General features: G+C 40.8%; 1 protein-coding gene across 1 annotated transcript; it reads left to right on the forward strand.

Moving 5' to 3' along the window:
• The first annotated feature begins 475 nt into the window (after positions 1-475).
• On the forward strand, positions 476-21,100 carry slc9a8 (solute carrier family 9 member 8). Its single transcript, XM_076742069.1, has 16 exons — positions 476-825; positions 1,424-1,605; positions 2,961-3,041; positions 4,838-4,896; positions 10,355-10,438; positions 11,156-11,257; positions 11,473-11,507; positions 12,883-13,026; positions 15,826-15,967; positions 16,066-16,171; positions 16,269-16,385; positions 16,477-16,559; positions 16,650-16,761; positions 17,342-17,562; positions 18,301-18,447; positions 19,712-21,100. Exons 1-16 carry the CDS (start codon positions 587-589, stop codon positions 19,823-19,825), a joined length of 1,968 nt encoding a protein of 655 aa, XP_076598184.1. The 5' UTR covers positions 476-586; the 3' UTR covers positions 19,826-21,100.
• The last annotated feature ends 1,127 nt before the right edge of the window (positions 21,101-22,227 follow it).

Here is a 22,227-nt window from a genome sequence, read left to right on the forward strand (position 1 = left end):
AATAAAGTTTTATCTTATCTTCAATTTTTGAGTGGTAAATAATGAACCGTGTACGCTGTGAGAGACGCTACACTATACGAAAGCTTAAACCTAGAAACCGAATACAAGTATACAATTTTGCGGGGAATCTTGCGGTATAATAAGTGCAAAGCTGCATCTATTTTAAGTGTTTCCTGCATCTGTGAGTAATTTACGGAAAGCTCGGACTATAGTAAAAACTACAATATCCATGAACTAGTAGGAGGACGGCTGACGCGACACTATTACACAGACTCATGGGAAATCGAGTACACAAGAATTACTGTGCACCATCGACAGCTTATCTAAATCAGTGTAAGTGAATGTTACACACTGTGACAAAACGAAAATATGTATAATATGTCTTCAGCTGCATCAAACTGCGTCCGTTTATCTATTTGTTATTCTGTCGTGCTGTCCATGTAATGTAAAGACTACAACTCCCTACAAAGCCTTTACCCGGAAGAGGAGTCGTGATGTCAACAGATACATGGAGCTGTCGACATGGAACTTCCAGTCTTGTTTATGACAAAACGTTGTTTTTGGGCTTAAAGTCATTAGTTTGACAATGAGAGGCTTTGGCCATAAAGTTTTGTTTCTGTCCCTTTTTCTGTTATTCGTAAGTCCGTGCCTGCCAGAGCGAACCGAGAGGAAGAACACGTTAGACGTGCCTGAGAAGGATGACGGAGGGGATGTGAGCCAAACGGATAATCCATCTGATAAGCAGCAACCATTAATAAAACATGAAAACGAACATGGACTCGATTCAAACGATGATACGAAACAGAAGGATGGACCGTCTGTCAGGTTTGAGCCAATAAATATTGATTTCAGTGCTCTCTCTGTGGAATAACTTGGGCTACTGTAGCTAACTAGGTAGCAATAGCTTCACTCGTCACGTTTATGCAATTAAACAGGTGTCCAATGTATTGTGTCCAGCTAACGAACAACTTAAAGACGTGTTGAGTCATCTTATGTAATTAGGGCTGATAGTTATTGTAGATTTTTAGTACGTTAAAATAAGACTTTTCTGATTAACAGCATGATGACCATTCAACAAATATGGTGTTAAAGTAATTTCAAGGGGGGCACCTTGCCTTGACATAGCTATATAAAAACTGTCTTAATCACATCTAATTGTTTTTCTAACGTCCCTTCATTTGAACCTCTTAAGCTAAGTCAGGTGTTATAACCCTTAAATTCGGTATAAGTGAGGCTGAAATGAAATTGATGTAACGTCCATCTCTCTTTAATTATAGCACTATATTGTTCAACAGCGCTTTTAAAACTAACACAACTTGACTGATGTGAATTCTGTGATTTGTGATGTGTCTTAAAAGTTATCTATCTGATTGATTGTATGCTTCACACTAACATGCTTTTTCTCCTGACTGTGTCCTTGCAGCAAGTCCAATGACACTGATAGCTACAGCAACGAGACCCTCCAATCTACAACACCTGCTGTCAAGCCGACAACCCCAGCACCCCCGACCCCCAAACCCATTCTGCCTGTGCAGACAGGAGTCAAGGCCCAAGAAGAGGAGCAGTCCAGCGGGTTGACCATATTCTTCAGCCTGCTGGTTATTGGTTGGTGGCATCTCTGATGATGCATCGCTGAATATCTGTTTGACTCAGTTTTATTTTCTTGTGTTCCAAGAGGAATCTAGTCTTGTGTCCCGCTGAGCATACAGGATGGGAACGGAGAAAGAAATGAACCCACTACAGGAAATATTATCATTGTGGTTCCCACAATGTACAAAATTTAGTCCTCATACAGCTATTAATGGAGGGCAAATGTACCGCCACTTTAGTGTTTCATTAAATCAGTTGTGTGGCTGGTGATTTAGGATGAAGGAAGTGGATAAAGGAAAGGATGTGGTTACAGATTAATGTCACAAAGTGCTTCTTCAGACACAAAGTGCCCATTATGCACTTTAGCTCACTGCAGGTTAAGTCACATGCTTACCACTTTATGGGTTTAGACCAAGAAAATTGCATAAATCATGCATAACGTTACCAATTAGACTAATTCACGTTGTCCACACATAAAAATGTTATTTTCTGAAGTGTTTCAGTGTAACAAACATTCGACTGGTTGCGAGAAGCACATCATGCAGAATCATAGTCTAAAGTTAATACCATCTCATCAGTGGTTTGACTGAGATGGTATAGGCAATAACTGAGAAACCGCCCCAGAGTACAGCCTCAAAAACACTTTCAAGCTCTTCCAAGAAACCATATCAACATTATGTTGCAGTTCCCTCAACAAGTGCATGTGCGTTAATTAGGCCTGAATATAACATCTCCCTTATGACAAAACAGTACAGCTTTGTTGATCTGACCTCTGTTGGCTTTACACTGTTACACAATTATCCCATTTTCTGCACAGCATTTTTACTGTATGTATGAATTGCTATTTACTTTACTTCATTGTGGCCTTGGGTTTTCTCATCATAATTATGCTAATATGCGTACGCACTGATTTAGCACATTGATATAAGTGGTATATGTGCTATGGTACTGTCACAAGCTAATTTATGTTTTAATTAGGGGCAATTATCTTTTATTGTAAAGTCTCAGTCAGAACTAAAACATTAAATGTCAGCCAACTGCTTTGTAGTCATAATTATGTCAAGCAAGTGTATTTAAACTAATTTGCATAACATTGTTATAGTCAGATGAATATGATGGGAATTCAAGTGCCCATTTAGACTTCAAGGAGAGGAAATCAGGTTAGAGCTAGATATGTTTTTCATAGACATCCCTGTCCAGTCCACTGCAGGCCACGTGGAGGACAGCGGCCAGAGAGAAGATTTTGATGCTATGTGATGTGGGCATTATTTTTGGGCTGATCTGAGTTGGTGTGACATGAATGATCGGGACATGGATGTATTTGTCCTGAATATTCATTCAGTGGTCTTTGCTCTCCTCACTCACCTCAGGTATCTGCATCATATTGGTGCACCTGCTTATCAAGTTCAAGCTGCATTTTCTTCCAGAGAGCGTGGCTGTCGTGTCCCTCGGTGAGTTCTTCTTATGTCACAAGTTGCCATGTTGCACAGACTTCAACTAGGAAAAGACAATGTTTCTTGTTTAATGTATTTAAGAGTGTGCTACGTAATGTTGAGACTGATTTACGAGTTTGCCAGAATATTCAACTTTTGCTTTTTTAAAGCAGGTACAAATAGTTAATGCTAAAGATTTCCATTTTTTACTTCGGCCTCGCTCCCTCGTGTTTTCTCTCTTAATGTGTGTCATAGTAATGTCCTAACATTTTTGCCAGTTTGTGTGTGTGCAGCAGTAAATTAATGAACAGGCTCAGAGCAGTAAACCTCTGTAAGATTACAGTGCTAAAATAATTTTCATCTAGGTCAAGTATGTGTCTTTTCAGATGAGAAACGGCTAACCCAGTGGTATCATTGGCAGCCTTATTCAAGATTTAGGAAGTTCTTTGTTCCAAAAGATTTATTTGTTTTTCCAGAAAATCAGTTTTGCTCCTTGTGTGAGGTCACTTCAGGTTAATTCGGCTCCCTTTAATGCTTTCCATTGTCTCCCTCTCTACATGTTTATGCAATTAAACACACTCAAACTCAGTGACACACATCTGTCTTGACCCTGGAGGCCTTTTCCTCAAGCGTGTCCTGCATACTGCATGTGAGACGGTGCTCGTCTAGTGTTTGGAGCAGGGCACGCTGCTGTGGGAAGATAACACTCTGCTTACAAATCAGGAAGGACTGCGTTTCCTTCCTCATCACTCCCTCTCTCTCGTCTACTCATAATGTGTCTTCCTCCTCGCGATCTCTTTCCATCGGCTCGTATATCAGGGTCCTATACAAAGCTTTGATGCTTATACTTAATTTCTTTTTCCATCTAATGTCTTCCTTTCTCTGTCCTTTATGCATCTTTGTGCTTTCCTCGCCCTTTTAATTAATGTTCAGCTTGGCTGTGTAACAAGAGAGCTGAGGGCCCAAGGGGCCTCAAATCAGAACTAAAGCCATGTTTCCACCAAGCAGTCCAGTCCAGTTCAGATCAGTTCAGTTCAGTTATTTACACATTTCTATTGTTAAATGTTGTGGAAGATGCCAATAGAACCAATGCCGTTTTTTTGTTATCTGTTGAGCACACCGATCCGGTACTGAAAGGTCGAGCTTGAAACACTGTAGTCCATTGATTGGCCAGAGAGGAGCAACCAGGGTCATTTCATCATCTGTGCTCTGATGTATGATTTCCTTGGCCTGTTTTTTTTTTTTTTTTTTTTTTTTTTTTTTCTTTTTGTTTCCAGCAGACTTTTGTCTTGCAGCCTGCAGTCTTTTCTCAAAAAGACTGGCTGTCATACAAGCACATATTAAGAAGAAAGAATATGAAACGTTCAGTGTCCTCCCTTGTGTTCTTGTTGTTACACGAGTTGCTCAGTGCTGTTTGTGCATAATGAGTGTGTGGTTGAGCGAGGGAGTGAAGTGCGAGTGGCAGAAAAGTGACGCTGATTGTGAGCAAAGCATAAGAGAAGGTTAGCAGCATGGTGTCAAACTGGCAGTAAATGTACAGTATAGGTTACGGTGTGTCAGTAAATAAATGCTGCAGCTTCTCCAATTTAGGCACATGCACGTATGGGTAAGTCTGGGTGTCAAGGGTACTATGCTGAAAGTGCTTGCTTGAAATGTGGCTCAAGGCAAGCCATTTAACAGTGCTTTAACTACTTAAATAGCACTTTGCCTCATGTTTGCACTCCCTCTGTCTTCTGCTTGTATTGAAATTTTCATATGAAGTAGTAAAATATTTGAACAGCGGTTTAGTTTTCTCATGTGCTCACTCTTTCCAGGGATTCTAATGGGAGGCTTCATTAAGATCATTGAGTTCCAGGAACTGGCCAACTGGAAGGTATAGTTGGATTCCTTCTTCACACCCTGCTGCACAGCTCATTGTGTCCAGATTGCACTGGCCACAACTCTTGTTCACAGTTAAAGCACAGTTCACTAGTAACGGTGCTTAGTTTGATTAGACTTGTTTAGCCTCAAGCAAAACAACCACATTCCTCTGTAAACCACACACACAATCAAAGGAGACAACCACATACAGTATGTGGTGCATGAACGTTTCGCACAGGTTTGTTCTGTGCAGATGTTGCATCTGATTCAGCGTAACCCCATGAATTACAGGATAAAGTTGCATGAAATCTATAAACAAAAGAGCTACACCCACTGCATTCTTCATATTAACTGTAATTTAGCGGGTAGGAACAAACATAAGCTTTGCCGAAGCACTGGCTTATTGAAAACATACTGTACCAAGCTTAGAGTATAAAACCACTTTTCCTAGTTCTCGTATGATGCAATTTATCCCACAGCAAATTCTCTGGGAATCCCCCACCCATCCCAATCCAATAAACATCTGCCGTCCTTGTGCTGTAGTTTTTCATCTATCTTTCTTTGCCTGCCTTTTTGCTCAGTCATTCATTTCCTGGCCACTGTCTTTGTCACAAATCTCATCTCTCGATCTCCACTCTGTTACCTATTCATAGCGAGACACGCATTCTTTGCCTGCTATCTTTCCCTTTGTGTCCCTACGAGCCCTCCTTTTTTCTCCTGGTTCTCACAGCCTTTAATTAACATTCCTTGTTCTCTGCCAGTGAGTGAGTGAACGAATGAACAAGAGAGGTAGAGAGAGAGAGAGATCCAGAGTTGGGGGAGGGAACAGGAAAAGAGGACAGGTTGTGTCAATGTTTCTTGCACACTGGGGTCCATTGTTTTTTAGCTTGGGGGCCCCAGGGTGTTGCTGAGTCATCGGCACTAGTAACCAGAGCCCCTAGAGCCCCTTTACGCCCCTTGTTCCTGTGAATCTCTAGACTGCTATCTCTGTGTTTGCGTTTAGTTCACAGCAAGTAGACCCGCTCACCTGTCCATATATGGTAAAGGCAGTGGCTTAATGACTTATTATCTCTATACTCGAGTGTTGTGAAGTTACACTGTGTTATGCAGTGGAGTCTTAGCAGGAACATGGATATGCCAAGTGGTTTATAGGCCACTGAAGACTTCAAAAGACCCAGGCCACGATGCAAATCCATTATGTCTGACCTATTTGTTTTTGAGAGAGCACCTAAAAGCAAGATGCACCATATAACCTGTTCAGTGAGTAACATAGCCAGTGGCAAATCTGTGATTCTGTCAACATCATTTTTTTTCAACTGCAACTCTTTTGAAACTGTGCATACAGTGCACTTACTTACATCCATCTTTTACCATCACAGTCAATGGAAGGCATATGTCTTATTTCCACTCTCACAACCTAAGTTAGCAGGTTTGAACTGAAATGCACCCTCATGCACGTAGCCAGCGTCATCTCCTCCAATTAGCATGTTTCCAAAGCTGGCCCACTAAGCTAAGCTAAGCTGCGGGACTGCCCGAGAAACCACCAAGGGTGAACAAACCCCTCAGCCAGCAGCATCCTGTCATCAGCGGCTTTGCCCTCACCTTTCACCAGCACTCTGCTTCCTTTACCATTTGCTACCAACCGCTCTATCTTCAGTCCTCTTCCGACCAGTCCAGCATATGAAAAGCTGTTCCCTTATGTGCTTTTCTGGTAGCGTTCACTGCTTTTCCTTTTTACTCATCTGCCCATCTCTCCCCTGTGCTCTGACACAGATTGAAGAAGAAATAGCTGGTGCTGGTAAGAAGTAACACACCAGCAGCAATTTGTCTCTCAGACAAAGCACATAGAGAGACACATAGGTGCATGCAGTTGCATCTCCAGTGTACTCCAGATAATAATTTAGTTTTCTCTCTCTGTTTTAGTGTTCTAGCCTGTACTGTATTATCTATTATCATTTCTCCTCAGTGGCTGCAGTGGTGTGTTTTAAGCCCCAAAGGGCAGCACATATTTTTAATAGATCTCTCCCACGCCGCAGAGAGAGAGCGACACAGGGAGAGCAGTTTTAATTGTGGTTTCAGGGGCCTTTTTCCCATGTGGTGATGTCACTGTGTGTCAAAGCCGAGCCTCTAGGGAGGCTGTACTCCGAACGAAGGTCTCTCCATCGTTCCCGCACATATTTTTCTGTTATCTCTCAACCCTCTTTTAACTATGCTCCCTTCATCTTTGGCATTCATCTTTTCTCATTTAGTTCAAGTTCTGTCTCAGCACTTCCCTGGAGAATGCCCATGCTCTGCTCTCCGGTTTTATCCATTTCATCTTTCCATCTCTTACAACATATGTCTCTGCTGTCTATCAACATCAGTGGTTCTGAAAGCTCTTTAACCGTTCTCAGACCACATTTTTCAGCATGGTTTCAGGATGAGGTCAATCAGGTGCTGAATCGATCAATAGGGATGGATGATATACATCAGGCTGATGCATTTTCAGCCAATAATGGAAATACGAATGGTAATACAATGATAATATGGAGCTAAATTGCTTACACTGATCAATAAAAAAAAAGACTAGAAGAAGAACAAGCACCGCATGCTGTTCGCACATGATGCCAAACTGCTGCTGCTGAGAAAAAGGAAGTATTTTTTCAGTGTTCACATGTGGCCATTGTCACATTGACACAGTTCAGTAACATGTTTTTATTTTCATCTCACGCAGTGTAGACTAGAGCCTCTGAAACTGTTTTGCTGTTTTACAGTTTCAGAGGAAGACGACATTATTGCAATTTGCAACACAGCAAAACTTAAAGAGTGATATCAAATTCCGTTAGGCCAGAGCGATAGAATATCAAATCATCCATCTTTGCTTATTACATGTTAGCCTTTCGTACCTTAGGTGTGCATTATCTACCGGTTGTGAACTTATCGGCTGTCTTATTGATATCAGCCATTGGAAACAGGTGATTGTCAGTTATCAGTACTGGCTGAAAAAAAAAATCCATATTGTGCTTCCCTATCCACAAGTTAATCCACAGTGAGTGAATGTCCAAAAATTTTGTTAATTGTCAAGCAAAATATGGCAAGCATTTACTGGTTTCAATTTCTAAAATGTGAACTGCAGCTTTCCTTAGTTTTGTGTGTTTTATGTTTTATTTTATGTCAGCCCTGCAAAAATCAGTCTCACATCAACAAATACTGCAAAGTACGACCTTACTGATACCTGCTTATTTAAATCTGTGTTGGTACTGTATGTGCATGCAAAGTCTCTTTGTGCTTGTTCTGTCACGGCAGTAGACATTCTTATACATGGTCATGAAACGTGTGTGCGTGCAGCATTACTGCTGTAGATGTCAGATTTAGGTGCATGCATGGCATACCTTCTGTCTCATGTATTAATATTCATTCTTGACCTTTCACCTGCCATGAATGGCAGAGCCCTGCTAGCGATAAATGTCAAGAAGAAGTGGTAACCTGGAAGCAGTTCTTGTTGGCCTACTTTTCCTGAAATTTGAATGCATAATAAGACAAAGTAAGCAGGAGCATAGCCTTTTACTCCAGCATATATCTTGTGTAGGCTGTCCTCTATGCCTGACCTATTTTTAAGACTTTATAGCCAGAATAGTGTCATTTGGTGTAGACAAATCTATCATTTGAGCCGTAGTTACCATCTTGACAGCCAGTGTGCAGTCTTTAATTAAACAATGTGCTGTGATATGGTCTCGCCTCATTCCCCAGTCACCTCATGCTCCTCTGGTCTTTGCTCTGAATAATTGGTCAGGTGGCAACAAATAGATAATAAATTCAGAAGATTATAAAACCAGTTGTGCCATCGTGTTTATAATGTATCACCAGCAATATCATTTATGAACAATGAATACCACAAGTCACACTGTGTGTCTATGTGAAATGATAGATAATTGTAGATTAAAACTGTGCTTGTCAGAGGAAAGTAAATCATGCTGATATCTGTCTTAGCTCATTCATTGTTAACATACAGCAACTCATATCTGTGCAGGTTTTACAGAAATACATAGATACTTTATTGGAAATATACATCAAATATGGAAGTAATTGTCTTCTAGTCCATCTGCTTGAGGGGTTGTTGAGGTTGAGTCAGTCTCTACAAGCTGTCAAAACTGGCTTCCATAATACAATGAGAGAGATTGTTGACTGGATGGAGTAAATATGGGCTTGCCGTCTTCCATCTTTCTGACAAACACAACTGCATTGTCAACCACAGCCCAGAAATACACCCTCCCTTTGACCACTCAGTAATGCACACCCTATATTGACATTTACATTACTAACTCAGAGTATGTACAGAACACACACAGGCTTATACAAGCACACATGGTGCATCATGCACAGACACATTGGCAGCCAGAGCGTAATGCATGGGCACATGATGCCTACGCCTGATCTGGGAGGCTGGCCCATTTAGCTGAGAAGCAACAATGATTTCATTATATTGCTGAAATAATCACAGAGCTAAGGTCACCGGGATCCTGTGTGTGTGTGTGCGTGCGAGTGTGAGCGTGTGTTTGTGTGTGTGAAAGAAGAGAGAGAATGAGTGATGTGCATGAATTAGCTGGCAGACAGACATTTCCCCTGATGAGCACCTGATGTGTGTGTGCATTAGAGATACACTGATCCCCGGCCTTTGGGTTTCGGCCCATACCGAGTACTGATCCCAAACCAGCGTTTATTTGATAAGCTGTATTCCACACTGTGTGGAGGAGACTGGGATCATTCTCCTTTGTGTTAGGCAACATCAGGCTTCACTTAAACGTTGCTTTCCTAACTTTGTAAAACAAAATATATATATATATAACTGTCATGAATTGTTATTTATTGAAATAGTGATATTTGATAGCAGATTGACCCATTGTCACCAATACACAATTCAGCTATTTAAGTAGGTATCGGACTGATATCAGTATTGCTGCATTTCTCGTGTGTGAGCGTGTTTGTCATCCTGAAGGCAACATCCAAGTGTGTTTTGTCAAAAAAAAGAGCTGTTCCTGACAGCTCAGGCATGGCCTTCCTCGTCACCCTTTCCCCTCTGCAGTGACTCAGTATGAAGTCAGCTGATCATCACTGAACTGACATTCAGTGGTCAGATGAGTAGTGGGGAATGTTTGTTCAGGATTGTGTAATAGACACAAGCACATGTTTCATCGGTCATGTACCGATTAGCATTAGGATTAAAGTGTTTGAATTAGAGATCATGGTAGGTTCATTCAAGTAATTTGATCAATTAAAACTGTTTCCTGATCATTGTACTTTGTAATTTACTCAAGTGGACAGGATTTCTGAATGCTTACTCCCTGCTCCAGCTAGATTGACTTTGCCTTTTCCCCTTTTTGCTACAATGTGTTACTGTTTTCCAGGCCAAGGTTAGAATCGCTGTTACCTGGCTGCTGTTGCTTTCTCTACTGTGGATTGTATGTAACTTTGCCTCTGTCCTTCTCTGAAAGGAGGAGGAAATGTTCCGACCCAACATGTTCTTCCTTTTGCTCCTGCCGCCCATCATCTTTGAATCTGGATACTCTTTACATAAGGTACAGAGAGTGTGTGCATAAAGGTGAATTTACACATCTTAAGACCATCAGAAAAATAAGGCTTGGCACACTATGCATGTGATGTGCTTAAAACAAACAGGATGTCCATTTAAACATATATTGTTTTCGGTGCCAAATCATTTGGCTAGCAATTACAGAAAGACATTTTCCAGATGTGCAGAACAAGAGTCCAAGCCACAATTAAAGTCACCAAAAGAAATCTAAAATTTGCTATAACGGAAAGTACTTTTATTGTACTTATTGTGGAATTTACAATAATAATAAAACAAAAAATGAACCATGGACCTAAGCAGGCTGGAAGTTTGCTTCTGCCTGGCTATGACAGCCGGCAGCACCGCTCTTTTTGTGTTGCAGTCAGCTATCATTTCTATGCACTGTTGTCACATAACTTTTAAGATTTAAAATGGATTCACGAATGCAAAAAAGTGGCTAATGACACATTTTGTTATTTGATTTTAATTATCTTAATGGCCTCCTGTCCCTTTTGAAATAACTTGCTGATATCTCAAAGGCATCGGGCCTGTTCAGACACTTTCTGCTCCATTGCTCACAGAGCAGTGATAACCATTTTCTCTGGACCTGTACTCTGCCCTACTTTTCATTTTAATGCCGGATACATGTGAAGTAACACTGTGTAACTTAAAATGTCATGCTTCTGAACCCATGAATGCTAAAGCTGTGTCCATGTACGTTCAGGGTAACTTCTTCCAGAACATCGGCTCCATTACGCTCTTTGCTGTGATCGGCACAGCTATCTCTGCCTTCATAGTCGGAGGAGGTATCTATTTCCTTGGTCAGGTGAGGATTGTAGCAGTATCTGTTAACAGCTCTGGCACTGTCAGGGCCTGTTCGGAGGGCAAACCTGTTTACAGAGAGCATGCGTGTAGTTACAAATAACCGTCATTATCTCTTCATTAAGAGTCGTTCTTGCTCCATGAATGTTACAACTCTTAACATCGTGTCTTGGTGTGTGACTTTTTGTATATATATGTGTTTGTTTTTTGTTTTTCCAGGCCGATGTGATCTATAAGATGACCATGACTGATAGGTGAGTGTTGGTATCCCACTCTAACTAACATGTTTCTTCCATTCCTACATCAGAATAACGGGATTTCTCCAAAGCTCCAGGGATTTAACTTTTGTACTAGTAGACTATTCACACAAAGCACAATTTCTGTCCAAAAAGACTTGAAGTGAAATTGGATATTAGTATTAATAATTGTATTTCATATAGTGTTTGTATGTAATATATAGTTGCATTACCCACTGACAGATTCAGTCTAGCTTAAAGATGGAAAGAAACAAGCCCACTGAAACTTAAGAGTTTAACTATTAGCAAGTTCCAGACAGTAATCAGTAAGACGGTAATAATCCAGCTGTCAGAGATGACTGACACATGAGCAGTTTGCTTCTCCACAGCCATGTGGTTTTTTTTTAGGGGTAGTTGCTGTGTGTAAAGCGTGTATCCTTCCTGGTGCACAGTCAGCATGAGAATTAATGTGTGTCTTGCGTCCAAACAGGGATTTTGCCTTTTCATTTCTTTCAGCAGAGAGGAAATATTTTCAGTCCCATTTGTCTTTCTGTTTGTCTGTCCGTTCAGGATATCTCAGAAACAATGGCATTCGGGGGGAACTCAGGACATGACCAAAAAAGAGTCCCAAAACATAGATATCTTTTTCTTTCCTGAGTTTTTTTTCGATCACTGCTCCTTCACCTACAGTGATTTCATCCAAACTTTACCAAAATGTGTCATACCATATGTGGAGGCCCTAAAGAAGTTATTCATTTATTTAGTTTTAGTTTAAATTGTTTATTTGTACAAGTAACAAGACACAAGAAACATAATAAATTGAACGCTTTTGTTGTTATTCCCATTTTTCAGGAGTTGAAGTGAAAGATCTAAAGGTTTATCTCTATTAATGTTTTAGTCTATAAAATGTCAAAAAAATTGTGAAAAATGCTCATCACATTTAAGGCTTTGAAACAAGCAAACGTTTGACATTTTTACTTGAAAGATGACTGCAATTATTAATGGATTATCAAAATGAGGATTAGTTTTCTTTCGATCGACTTAATCGTTGCAGCATTGCAAGTTTGTTAAAATCCTGATACTCCATCCACCTGGCAGCGATGGCACAGGTGTGCCTTGAGCTGGTCACAATAGATAATATTTTGGGACAGGATGTATGCATTGTCCAAAAATCATGACATGCTGTATATTGAAATAACAATTTCTAGGACGGTGTCGCCTTAACAAAAGCGTGTGCTCTATTGTCAGTTACTGAACTTACAACCACCACAAAGGACATGTTTTTTTACTGTGTGCCCCTCTTGTCCATGCATGTTTTTTGCTCTTGAGTATGCCTGTAAAAGCGTCTTATGGTTACCGATGAACTGTTACAGTTTTCACTCCCTTGCTGCAGCTTTGCCTTTGGCTCACTGATCTCAGCTGTGGACCCCGTAGCGACCATCGCCATCTTTAACGCACTCAACGTGGACCCGGTCCTCAACATGCTGGTGTTTGGTGAGAGCATCCTCAATGACGCAGTCTCCATTGTCCTCACAAAGTAAGAGTCTCTATCCATTCCCTCGCAGCTTGTTCTTTCTCCAGGGCACATGTACATTTGCCCTTGCATGATGTTTGTACAGCTTTTCATCAACAGCACCCCTAAGAAAGACATGCACACACACAGAGACACACTCTCAAAGTCATAGGTTGTGATATGACTGTATATGACTGTGATGTCATATAGTGGAAGAAAGCTAAGAGCACATGTGTCAAACTCTCGCCCACCGCGTCATTTTGTCTGTGCTGCTTTACAGCGTGCAGCGACCATACACTACATCTCCCACAATGCGTGTCGATTTTGTGACCTGTGAAATGATGGCATCCTGTCACTAGAGTGCAATGAAAGATGGGAAAGGGAATACATGTTTGTGCTTCAAGGAGAAAAACTGGTATGTCTTCTGCGTTACAAGGCAGTGTCTGTGATGAAGGAATAGAATTTATGATACATTAAAGGGATTTTTGTTATGATGACAGAGCAGTGTGCGTACATGTATTCTTACATTTATGTAAACGCATGTACAATATTTGCACAGTTGATTGAATGATAATCAAATGCAGAGACAGTTGTTTAACAATATGTTAAGGAGTAGTTACTTTTATACAGTTTTACAGTTACTACCAGCTGTTTAAGGGCCACCATAATGCTAATGTGGCCTGGGCTGAAAATGACTTTGACACCATTGACTTTGTTAGACAACCATAGTATTTACAATTCACTTTACTTTTTTGGACCTCAAAACTGGCCTCGACAAATCACTTGTAGCCAAAAAAAAATCTTAAATAGCACAATGAAAACATACGGCCATGGTTTTAAAAATTATTTGTATATTTATCTTAATTTTATCACCTGCTGCTGTGAGGACTGAGTGTATAGTGGACTTAGACTTTATTGATCCCAATTGTGAAATTCTTTTGTTGCAGCAGCAGGTTAAACATACACATAAACATAAAACAATAAAGAAGAATAAGGATGAGAATAAAACTTAGAAAAGAAAAATATAACCAAGTATATAAACACAGAATAGCAGCAATTGTCAAAAATATAACTAAGTATATAGTTATGTAATATGTATTATAATATATAATAAAATACAATATAAGTATATAAACAAAGAATTACACCCATTCTAGAGCTATAAACTGTATACCAATCTATTATACCAATAAAGAGTAATGTGCAATATTGGAGTGCAAATAATATGTAAACATTGAACTGTTGGAGTTTGTGAGGTTGGTGGACATTAACTGTTCAAATTACTGTTGTATAGTGTGAGGTTTGCTCAGCATTGGAAATGCTAGCCGGGGTGTAGTCAGCCATATTGCAACCTTGAACTCCTATCTGCCTTTTGCAATTTCCACTGTGACAGGAAGTGGGGAGCAGAATAGAACCCGTGACCTATATCACCACTGTAGACATGCACTTTGTGGCAAAGCCATGGTTTCAAATGCAGAGGATGTGGGTACAGTTTTAGAAAAAATACCCTAACCCTAACCCTAACCCAACGTGAAGTCCAAGAGCTCGCACTTGAAATTGTGACCTGATGAACGTGAATGGCGTTCAAAGAGGAGGACTGTTGTGTCATGAAACTTGCTGTAGACACAGGGGACCGTTAACTAAGAGTATCATTCTCAGAATTTTTTATCAAGATTGTTTTGTGCCAACAGACGGCCACACGCACCGACACATCAACAAAATCTTGATAGACAAGTTTGATAGAAGCAGACAGTTGACAGGATTCCCTTGCTGATACGGGTCGCTGTCACCTTATCTGTTCTCTCTGTGCTCTGCACTTCATTGCTGCCGTATCTCTTCTACTCACAACCAACTAAATGTGCAAAGTGATCTCAAGTGTCTGCATGCCCCCGTAGAGTAAATGAATGCATGAATAATAGATAGGCTGAACAGCCCTGGCAGTTTGCTTGTTGTTAGCACCTCACAGACTGGCTTTCTTGGAAAGCTACAGTTACAGTTTGGCCCAGTTGTTTATAACAGCCACACAGTAAATGCCTTGCTTAGGAGCTTGTTAATAAGTATTAAAGATTACTAGTTACGCTGTGTTGTCTGGCTGTTTGTCTAGATAACTGTTATTATAAAAAGGACTTAAATTGCACAATAAAGTTGTCTGTGTTTCTACTACGTTAATAACTACATAAGGTATAAGTTTATATTTATTTTGTTTTTTGCGGGGATGGAAACTTGACAAATCATCGAAGATGAAGTCCGAAGAGTGAATTAAGTGGGAGGACTTTGTAGCTCACAACTGACAGCTTTCTTAGCTAAGTAGCATATCACAGATGAGAGTAAAGGCTTGAGCCTGAATGCATCATTATAGTTTGTTGCTTAGTTATGGTTCTAGATGTCTTTAAAGGTCACGCTACTTTTTAAGATCTGATGAAATGTACATTTGACACTGAAAAACAAATGATTGTGGCTCCAGTAGTATCCAGATATATTCAATGTGTGGCACAGTTTCACAATAAATTCCTTCAAACTGTATTCCTGTTAAGCCTCTGTTGTGACACAATACACCCAACCTCTGTTTACCAAACTTGATTTTGATTACAGGATTACAAACTGTATACCCTCAAATCCACACACACACACACACACACTCACACACAGACACACACACACACACTCACACACAGACACACCCACACAAACATTCAGTGTAGGATTCAGTGGTGGAGTTTTCCTGCCCTCTAGTGTCAGATAGAGATATTACAACACATGATGTATAAAGGTACTATTGTGGCCTCATTTATGGTTTTCCTCTTTTCTTCTTCTGTCTTTCAGCACAGCGGAGGGCTTCTTTTCCCGTTCAGACAACTCCATGGTTACTGGATGGGAGACTTTTTTGCAAGCGCTGAGTTATTTCCTTAAAATGTTTTTTGGTTCTGCTGCCCTGGGAACCCTCACTGGACTCATCTCGGCCCTTGTATCCAGATCCACTGTGTCTGAGAGATATTTAATCTGTGTGTGTATGTCTGTGTGTGTGTGATACATCATATTTAAACTCCCTAACTCACTGATTAGTTTCTAAAACACTTCGATCTGAGGAAGACTCCTTCACTGGAGTTTGGTATGATGATAATCTTTGCGTACCTTCCCTACGGCCTGGCCGAAGGCATCAAACTGTCCGGTGGGTGCATGCATACGCAGGCATATTAATGTTTAATTTTGTAAGCCTTTTTTTTTTTTTTTTTTTTTTTAAAGCAATGCTCTCTCTCCACCGACAGGAATAATGTCCATCCTGTTTGCGGGAATCGTGATGTCTCATTACACCCATCACAACTTGTCTCCCGTCACCCAGATCCTCATGCAGCAGACCCTGCGGACAGTGGCCTTCATGTGTGGTCAGTAAAGTCTCTCGTTTCCAGCACAATTACCCTTTTATTTGAATTTTGCAATAAGTTCTTAATGCCATTTTTTACTTTTTCTCTTCAGAGACGTGTGTGTTTGCCTTCCTTGGGCTCTCCATCTTCAGCTTCCCTCACAACTTTGAAATATCCTTTGTCATCTGGTGCATAGTAAGTAAATGCCACCTGAATGTCGATTTCACCTAATTATCAGTGTCATTCCCATGTTTGTCAGTGTGACAGCTGTTGTTCTTTCCGTAGGTCCTGGTTCTTCTCGGCCGAGCGGTGAACATCTTCCCTCTATCATTCCTGCTGAACTTCTTCAGAGACCACAAGATCACGCCCAAAATGATGTTCATCATGTGGTTTAGTGGTAAGATGATACAGCGAACCTTTAATGTGTTATGAGAACGTGAGGCAGTCGGCCCAAACGTGCTGTGCATGTCTCTGTCTGCAAATGTCATAGTTGATAAGTCCGTAGACAGGAAATGAATCTGCATTAATATCGGTTAACTGTTTTTGTCATTTTTCAAGTAAGAATTGTTAAAAAAAAACTCAAAAATTGCTGCTATTCTATGTCATATAATGGCAAATGGACTGTCCAAACTTTGGACATTTGGACAGCTGGTCGGATAGAAAAGGCATTTAAATCGCTCTGGTAATGTAAAATGAGAGTTTTTCACTATTATCTGACATTTTATTGACAAAACGATTAACGATAATACAGAGAATAACCAGTAGATTAATCTAAATAAAAATCATCATTATTTGCTGCCAAAAGAAACAATTAAAACATATCAAGTTCACTAGTGTTCAGAATCCAGTTTAATAATGTGTAATTATTAGAAAGAAATAGATATAACAGTATTTACAATGTCTTTGTCTCTGAGGATTAACATGTCGTGTTCTGCCATTTCACAGTCCCGTTCATTCGTCTTCTTCTCTGCTGGCAGGTTTGCGAGGTGCTATCCCCTACGCACTGAGCCTTCATCTGGGCCTGGAGCCCATTGAGAAGCGGCAGCTAATTGGCACCACCACCATCATCATCGTGCTCTTTACCATCCTCTTCCTGGGGGGCGGGACCATGCCACTCATTCGCATCATGGACATCGAGGAAAGCCAGTCACGGCGCAAGAACAAGAAAGACATTAATCTCAGCAAGACACAGAAAATGGTAACGGATGAAGCACTCACTTCAGCCTGTATACACACGCGCACACTCACACAGTTTATTGGCTGCATTGACACTAGCCGCGCCATGCTCTCATCTGCCATCAGACTCTTACTGTTCTCTTCAGAGGGAAAAACATCAAAGGGTTCATTGTGGTTTGTGTGAAGGACACCGGATCAGCAGGGAGAAAGCCACTCTCATCACAGAGATGCACACTTCCAAACAGAAAAACTTGGACAAGCACAAATAAACTCTAACAACTGCCATGAACACATTTTCCCAGACACACCAGAGTAGCTATTGTGTTGAATATTTCAGTTGACTCCATTAGCTCTAACTCCAGATAATGGGCCTTTCTTTTGATGTACGTGCTACTGTTGAGATCACTGGTGGCGTGTGGTGGTGAGATTGCATGACTTATGTGTGCTGTATTTGCATGTTTGATGTCTTCTCAAGCTTAGTGTTACACCCCGGGGCGCCAGCAACTAGATCTATCAACCCTCCATTTTTCCCCTTATGGCTCTCAGGCCCTCTTTGATGTAATTCCCTCTCTTCGCTCCCTCTGCTCTTTCTCCCTCATCTCTGGTCCTTCTGCGTGTGATCTCACTCCACCACCCTCACCTCACCTCACCTTCCACTCTCCCATGTCTTTCACATCTGCTTCATTTGTTGGCCCCCTCTCCTTTCATTTCATTCGATCTATCTGACCTCCCACTCTCTTTCCTGTTCTTTTCTCTCTAGGGTAACACCATTGAGTCAGAGCACCTATCAGAACTGACAGAGGAGGAGTACGAGGCTCAAATCTACCAAAGACAAGATCTGAAGGGCTTTATGTGGCTAGATGCTAAATACCTGAACCCCTTTTTCACTCGCAGGCTCACCCAAGAGGTAAGTGAGAAAGGGAGACAGAAATCTTGGGGGGCACATGATATTGCTTGTGCTGCCGTAAACAGATATCATTGTTTTCTAGTCAGAGTCCTTGTGTTTGACATCCAGTAAACAGAAATGCTTCTCAGTACAAAAACCATGCAGTAAATCACCTAATTGTCGTACTGGGCCATGCTGTGGACAGCCACTGGCACTCGAGCCCCACTGCTCTGCACAGCACAGTTGTTTCCATTGATGACGTTTTGGAGGTGCGGTGGTGACAAATCACAAGAGCCTGTCACCTGCTTACCTTATGAGGCAGCTGGTTTCATGAGATCACGCGAGCCAAGAATCCAACATGTCAGGCTTCAAGTTAAACATTTCTGGAGGAACCACAGTCGAAGCTTTCACTCTAGTCTGGTCTGGACTTTTTCACTCTAGTCGTACTGTGTCATGTGGTTTGTTGATCTGATTGGTTGAAGTTAGCTCGTGATAGGCAGTGCCTGCCCTTTTCCAAACCAATTCCATGGATGACATCCAAGATGGTTCAGTGTAAGAAACCATCTGGCACGTCAGGTTAGTCACCTGCAGCCCGTTTCTGCTCACTGTGACTGTTCCTGTGTCAACTATTCTTCCCTGTAATTTTAAAAACATATCCACTGACCAAATAGCACAGAATATGTCCATATTTAGTTCATTAAACCTGTTTTTTATTGAAGAACAGCACTGCTAATGAAGCTGAAAGGCTCAGTCATTCACAGGCAAAGATGGGGCAAATTAGGAACACATCATGAAGCCATTGTTGCATAACGTCTTAACTTTTTTGGAATTGGGGTTGCAGTAAATACTCCATTGAACTGAACCTTTGCATTGACACAAAATGCGCCTGTGATGCTAATTTGCTGTAGGCTAATTAAATATTTGCTGTATTTCGCCATTTGGCAAATATCTTTAGCCTCCTCTTCTTCTGTTGTCGCCTTCAAACATTCACCTGTGAAACTGTGACTGTCAAACCTCTGAAGGGTACACACTGTAGCTGCCACTTTCTTGCGTAGCAGCCTTTGTAATTACGATTTATGGTTGTTTCTGCCTGAATCGCTGGTGGAGAAGTCATAATAAACTCAGCCAAAAAAAACCCATATGACAATATCAACAAAAACAAAACATTGAGGGATTCACCAAATTAAGTTTTAGATGTGTTATTGTGTGTATGACATTACTCTGTGTTCTTTCATTCTTGCAAGTGTGCTGAAGTGCCGCTCTGTGTTTAATGTGCGTCTAATAGGACCTGTTACACGGCCGGATCCAGATGAAGACCCTGACCAACAAGTGGTACGAAGAAGTTCGTCAGGGGCCCTCGGGCTCTGAGGATGACGAGGATGAAGCAGAACTTCTGTGAACTGAACAGACACTTTCAGTTCATATGAAAACAATGAATGGACATTGTGTGTCCTGGCCTGAGGGAGTGTGTGTGTGTGTGAGTGTGTGTGTGTGTGTGTGTGTGTGTGCGTGCGCGTGTGTGCGTGTGTGTGTGTGTGTGTGTGTGTGTGTGTGAAGACAAGCACTCTTTTCAGTGTCAGTCACATGCACTTCTCGTTTGTTCACCTGCCTCCAACTTTATGTGACAGAAGAGTCTCAGTCAGAGCCCACAGTGCATTTTTAGTGCATGCAGTGGGCTGGAATGTGTCAAATCAAAGCGTAGTCCCAGTGAGACTGGATTTTGAAAATTGTAACACTGGATGAAGCAAAAATATAATCTGTGAGAGTGATGTTCCTCATGCAAATGCCATATTGTTACGTGCTAAAGACACTTCCCAATTCCCGGTTTAGGCCTGAAGGGACGATGGCAGGGAAGCTGAGAGGGACTTTCTATGTAAAGCAATACTAGAGCACCTTTTAACTTTTTCTCTTCACTTTTGTATTGTTTATGTGGCACTGGCTTTAAGCTCTGCTGGAAGTTTTACTCAGTTGAAGGTTAGCACATAATGACGCTAAAGGCTCAATGTTTGAAGTGGAATTTGTAATAAGCTACAGGTGGCTGCCTTGAATAGCTTCCTGTGTAGCTATATTTAATCCCCCTGAGTCTCCACATTTGTATGCATTGATGATTCAAAGTTAACACATATATTCATGCATATGTAATGACGGTAAAATGCTAGAAGTGACACATGAGCTGCTACTACTACACCCTCCAGCAACAAGGTAACAAGAGAAATGCAGGAAAGTTAAAGCTGGTGAAATGTGGCTGGGTAAAACTGATCATTTTCAAAATTCTAAAAACTTCTCTTATGGGATGATAATTATTCTCCAGAATATTGGAAATTTCCAGTTTCTTTCCAGGGATGGTTCCAGTTTGGTTTCCGTGAACGAACTTGTCTCATTATTTTCATTCTCTTTCTACAAAGTTGTGTTTCAAGTAGATTTTGAAATGTTGCTTTCGTGATTTTCACTCTTCATTTCTAAAGAAGATGGGCACCAATGAATGTTACGGTAACTGGGAATGATGTCTTGTGAATGTCTATGTATTTTGTTTTTTTTGTTTTTTTTTGAAGCCTATTTATCTATGTTTAAATGTTTCTGTGCTGTTTGTGAGATAAAAGCTTTTATACAAGCTCTATGAGCACTGCAGAATTATAGAAAAGAAAATCTATAATAAAACCTATTGACACCCCACATGTTGTATCGAATGCTACTTTAATGGGAGAAGAGCTGCATATCTGAAAGAGTTTGTCTTTCGCTAATTTCCTCAAATGCCATGTGGAAAGAATTGTAACGTGAACATATAAGGATTTTTTAAAGGGATTCAACGTGAACTCGAAACAATAAATAAACCTTTGCTAATTTAAAAGAGTACTTAACACATACGAAAGCCTGCCAAACAGAAAATGGACAAAACATACATCATTTTGTGGTATGGGTAATACACTCACCTTTTTTTTAATTGAGCTGGTAAGACTTCTTAACACACTTCTTAAACAACAAGATAATTAGCAGGGAAAAGTACTACAGTCTCATGTGAGTAAACAAATGATCAATGTTGCCTCCATACCATCCTGACACCTCATGTATCATTCATATCATGACTTTGATGACTTTAAGAACAACACTTACATACTCCAGTGTGAGTTTCAATGACAATGTCATGAGTGGCGTTCCTCTACTCATTTTGTGAGCAGCAGGTGCTAATTAGTCTATAGATTGTAAAGTGGGAGATTATTATGTGTCAGGCTAAGACGGGGTGCCAGACCAGTCCTCAGAGTAATTAGAATACATAAAAAGGTTAATGTGTCGTCATGCTGGGGACAATATCCTGTAACCTATGAGCAAAACTCTTGTGTCCAACCCTGAGGACCACCCAGCTGGCACATGCTTGAAACGTCTCATGGGATCTCATTAGCCATATTGATGAGGAGAAGACAGTGTTAAATTGGAGGAAGAAGTCACAATGTCCACATCAGTAATGTAATTACTGTTGTCAGTGGCTCCTCTCTGTATCTCCGGGCAGAGCATGTCTGTGTAAGGCGAGTAGACTAATGCATGCTTTGCCACTTTGGAGGATGTGAAAATGCATTTTTTTTTCATCTAAACACCATGTAATAGAAAAATTCAGTTAGTGCAGTTCCTATTTATAAAGTGTTTACACCGTTAACTGTAACACGAGAAAGCAGCATATTGCCATCAGCACCTAACCCATACACAATGGATGTCAGCCTGAAAGCAAAGTATGCAGCTGACTTTGAATGTCTAAAGAGGCCAGTACTGTTAAAGATTGTTTTTGTAAAGCACTTGCCATTTGACTGG

This window comes from Chaetodon auriga, chromosome 10 (assembly GCF_051107435.1).
Source record: "Chaetodon auriga isolate fChaAug3 chromosome 10, fChaAug3.hap1, whole genome shotgun sequence".
Lineage (NCBI taxonomy): Eukaryota > Metazoa > Chordata > Actinopteri > Chaetodontiformes > Chaetodontidae > Chaetodon > Chaetodon auriga.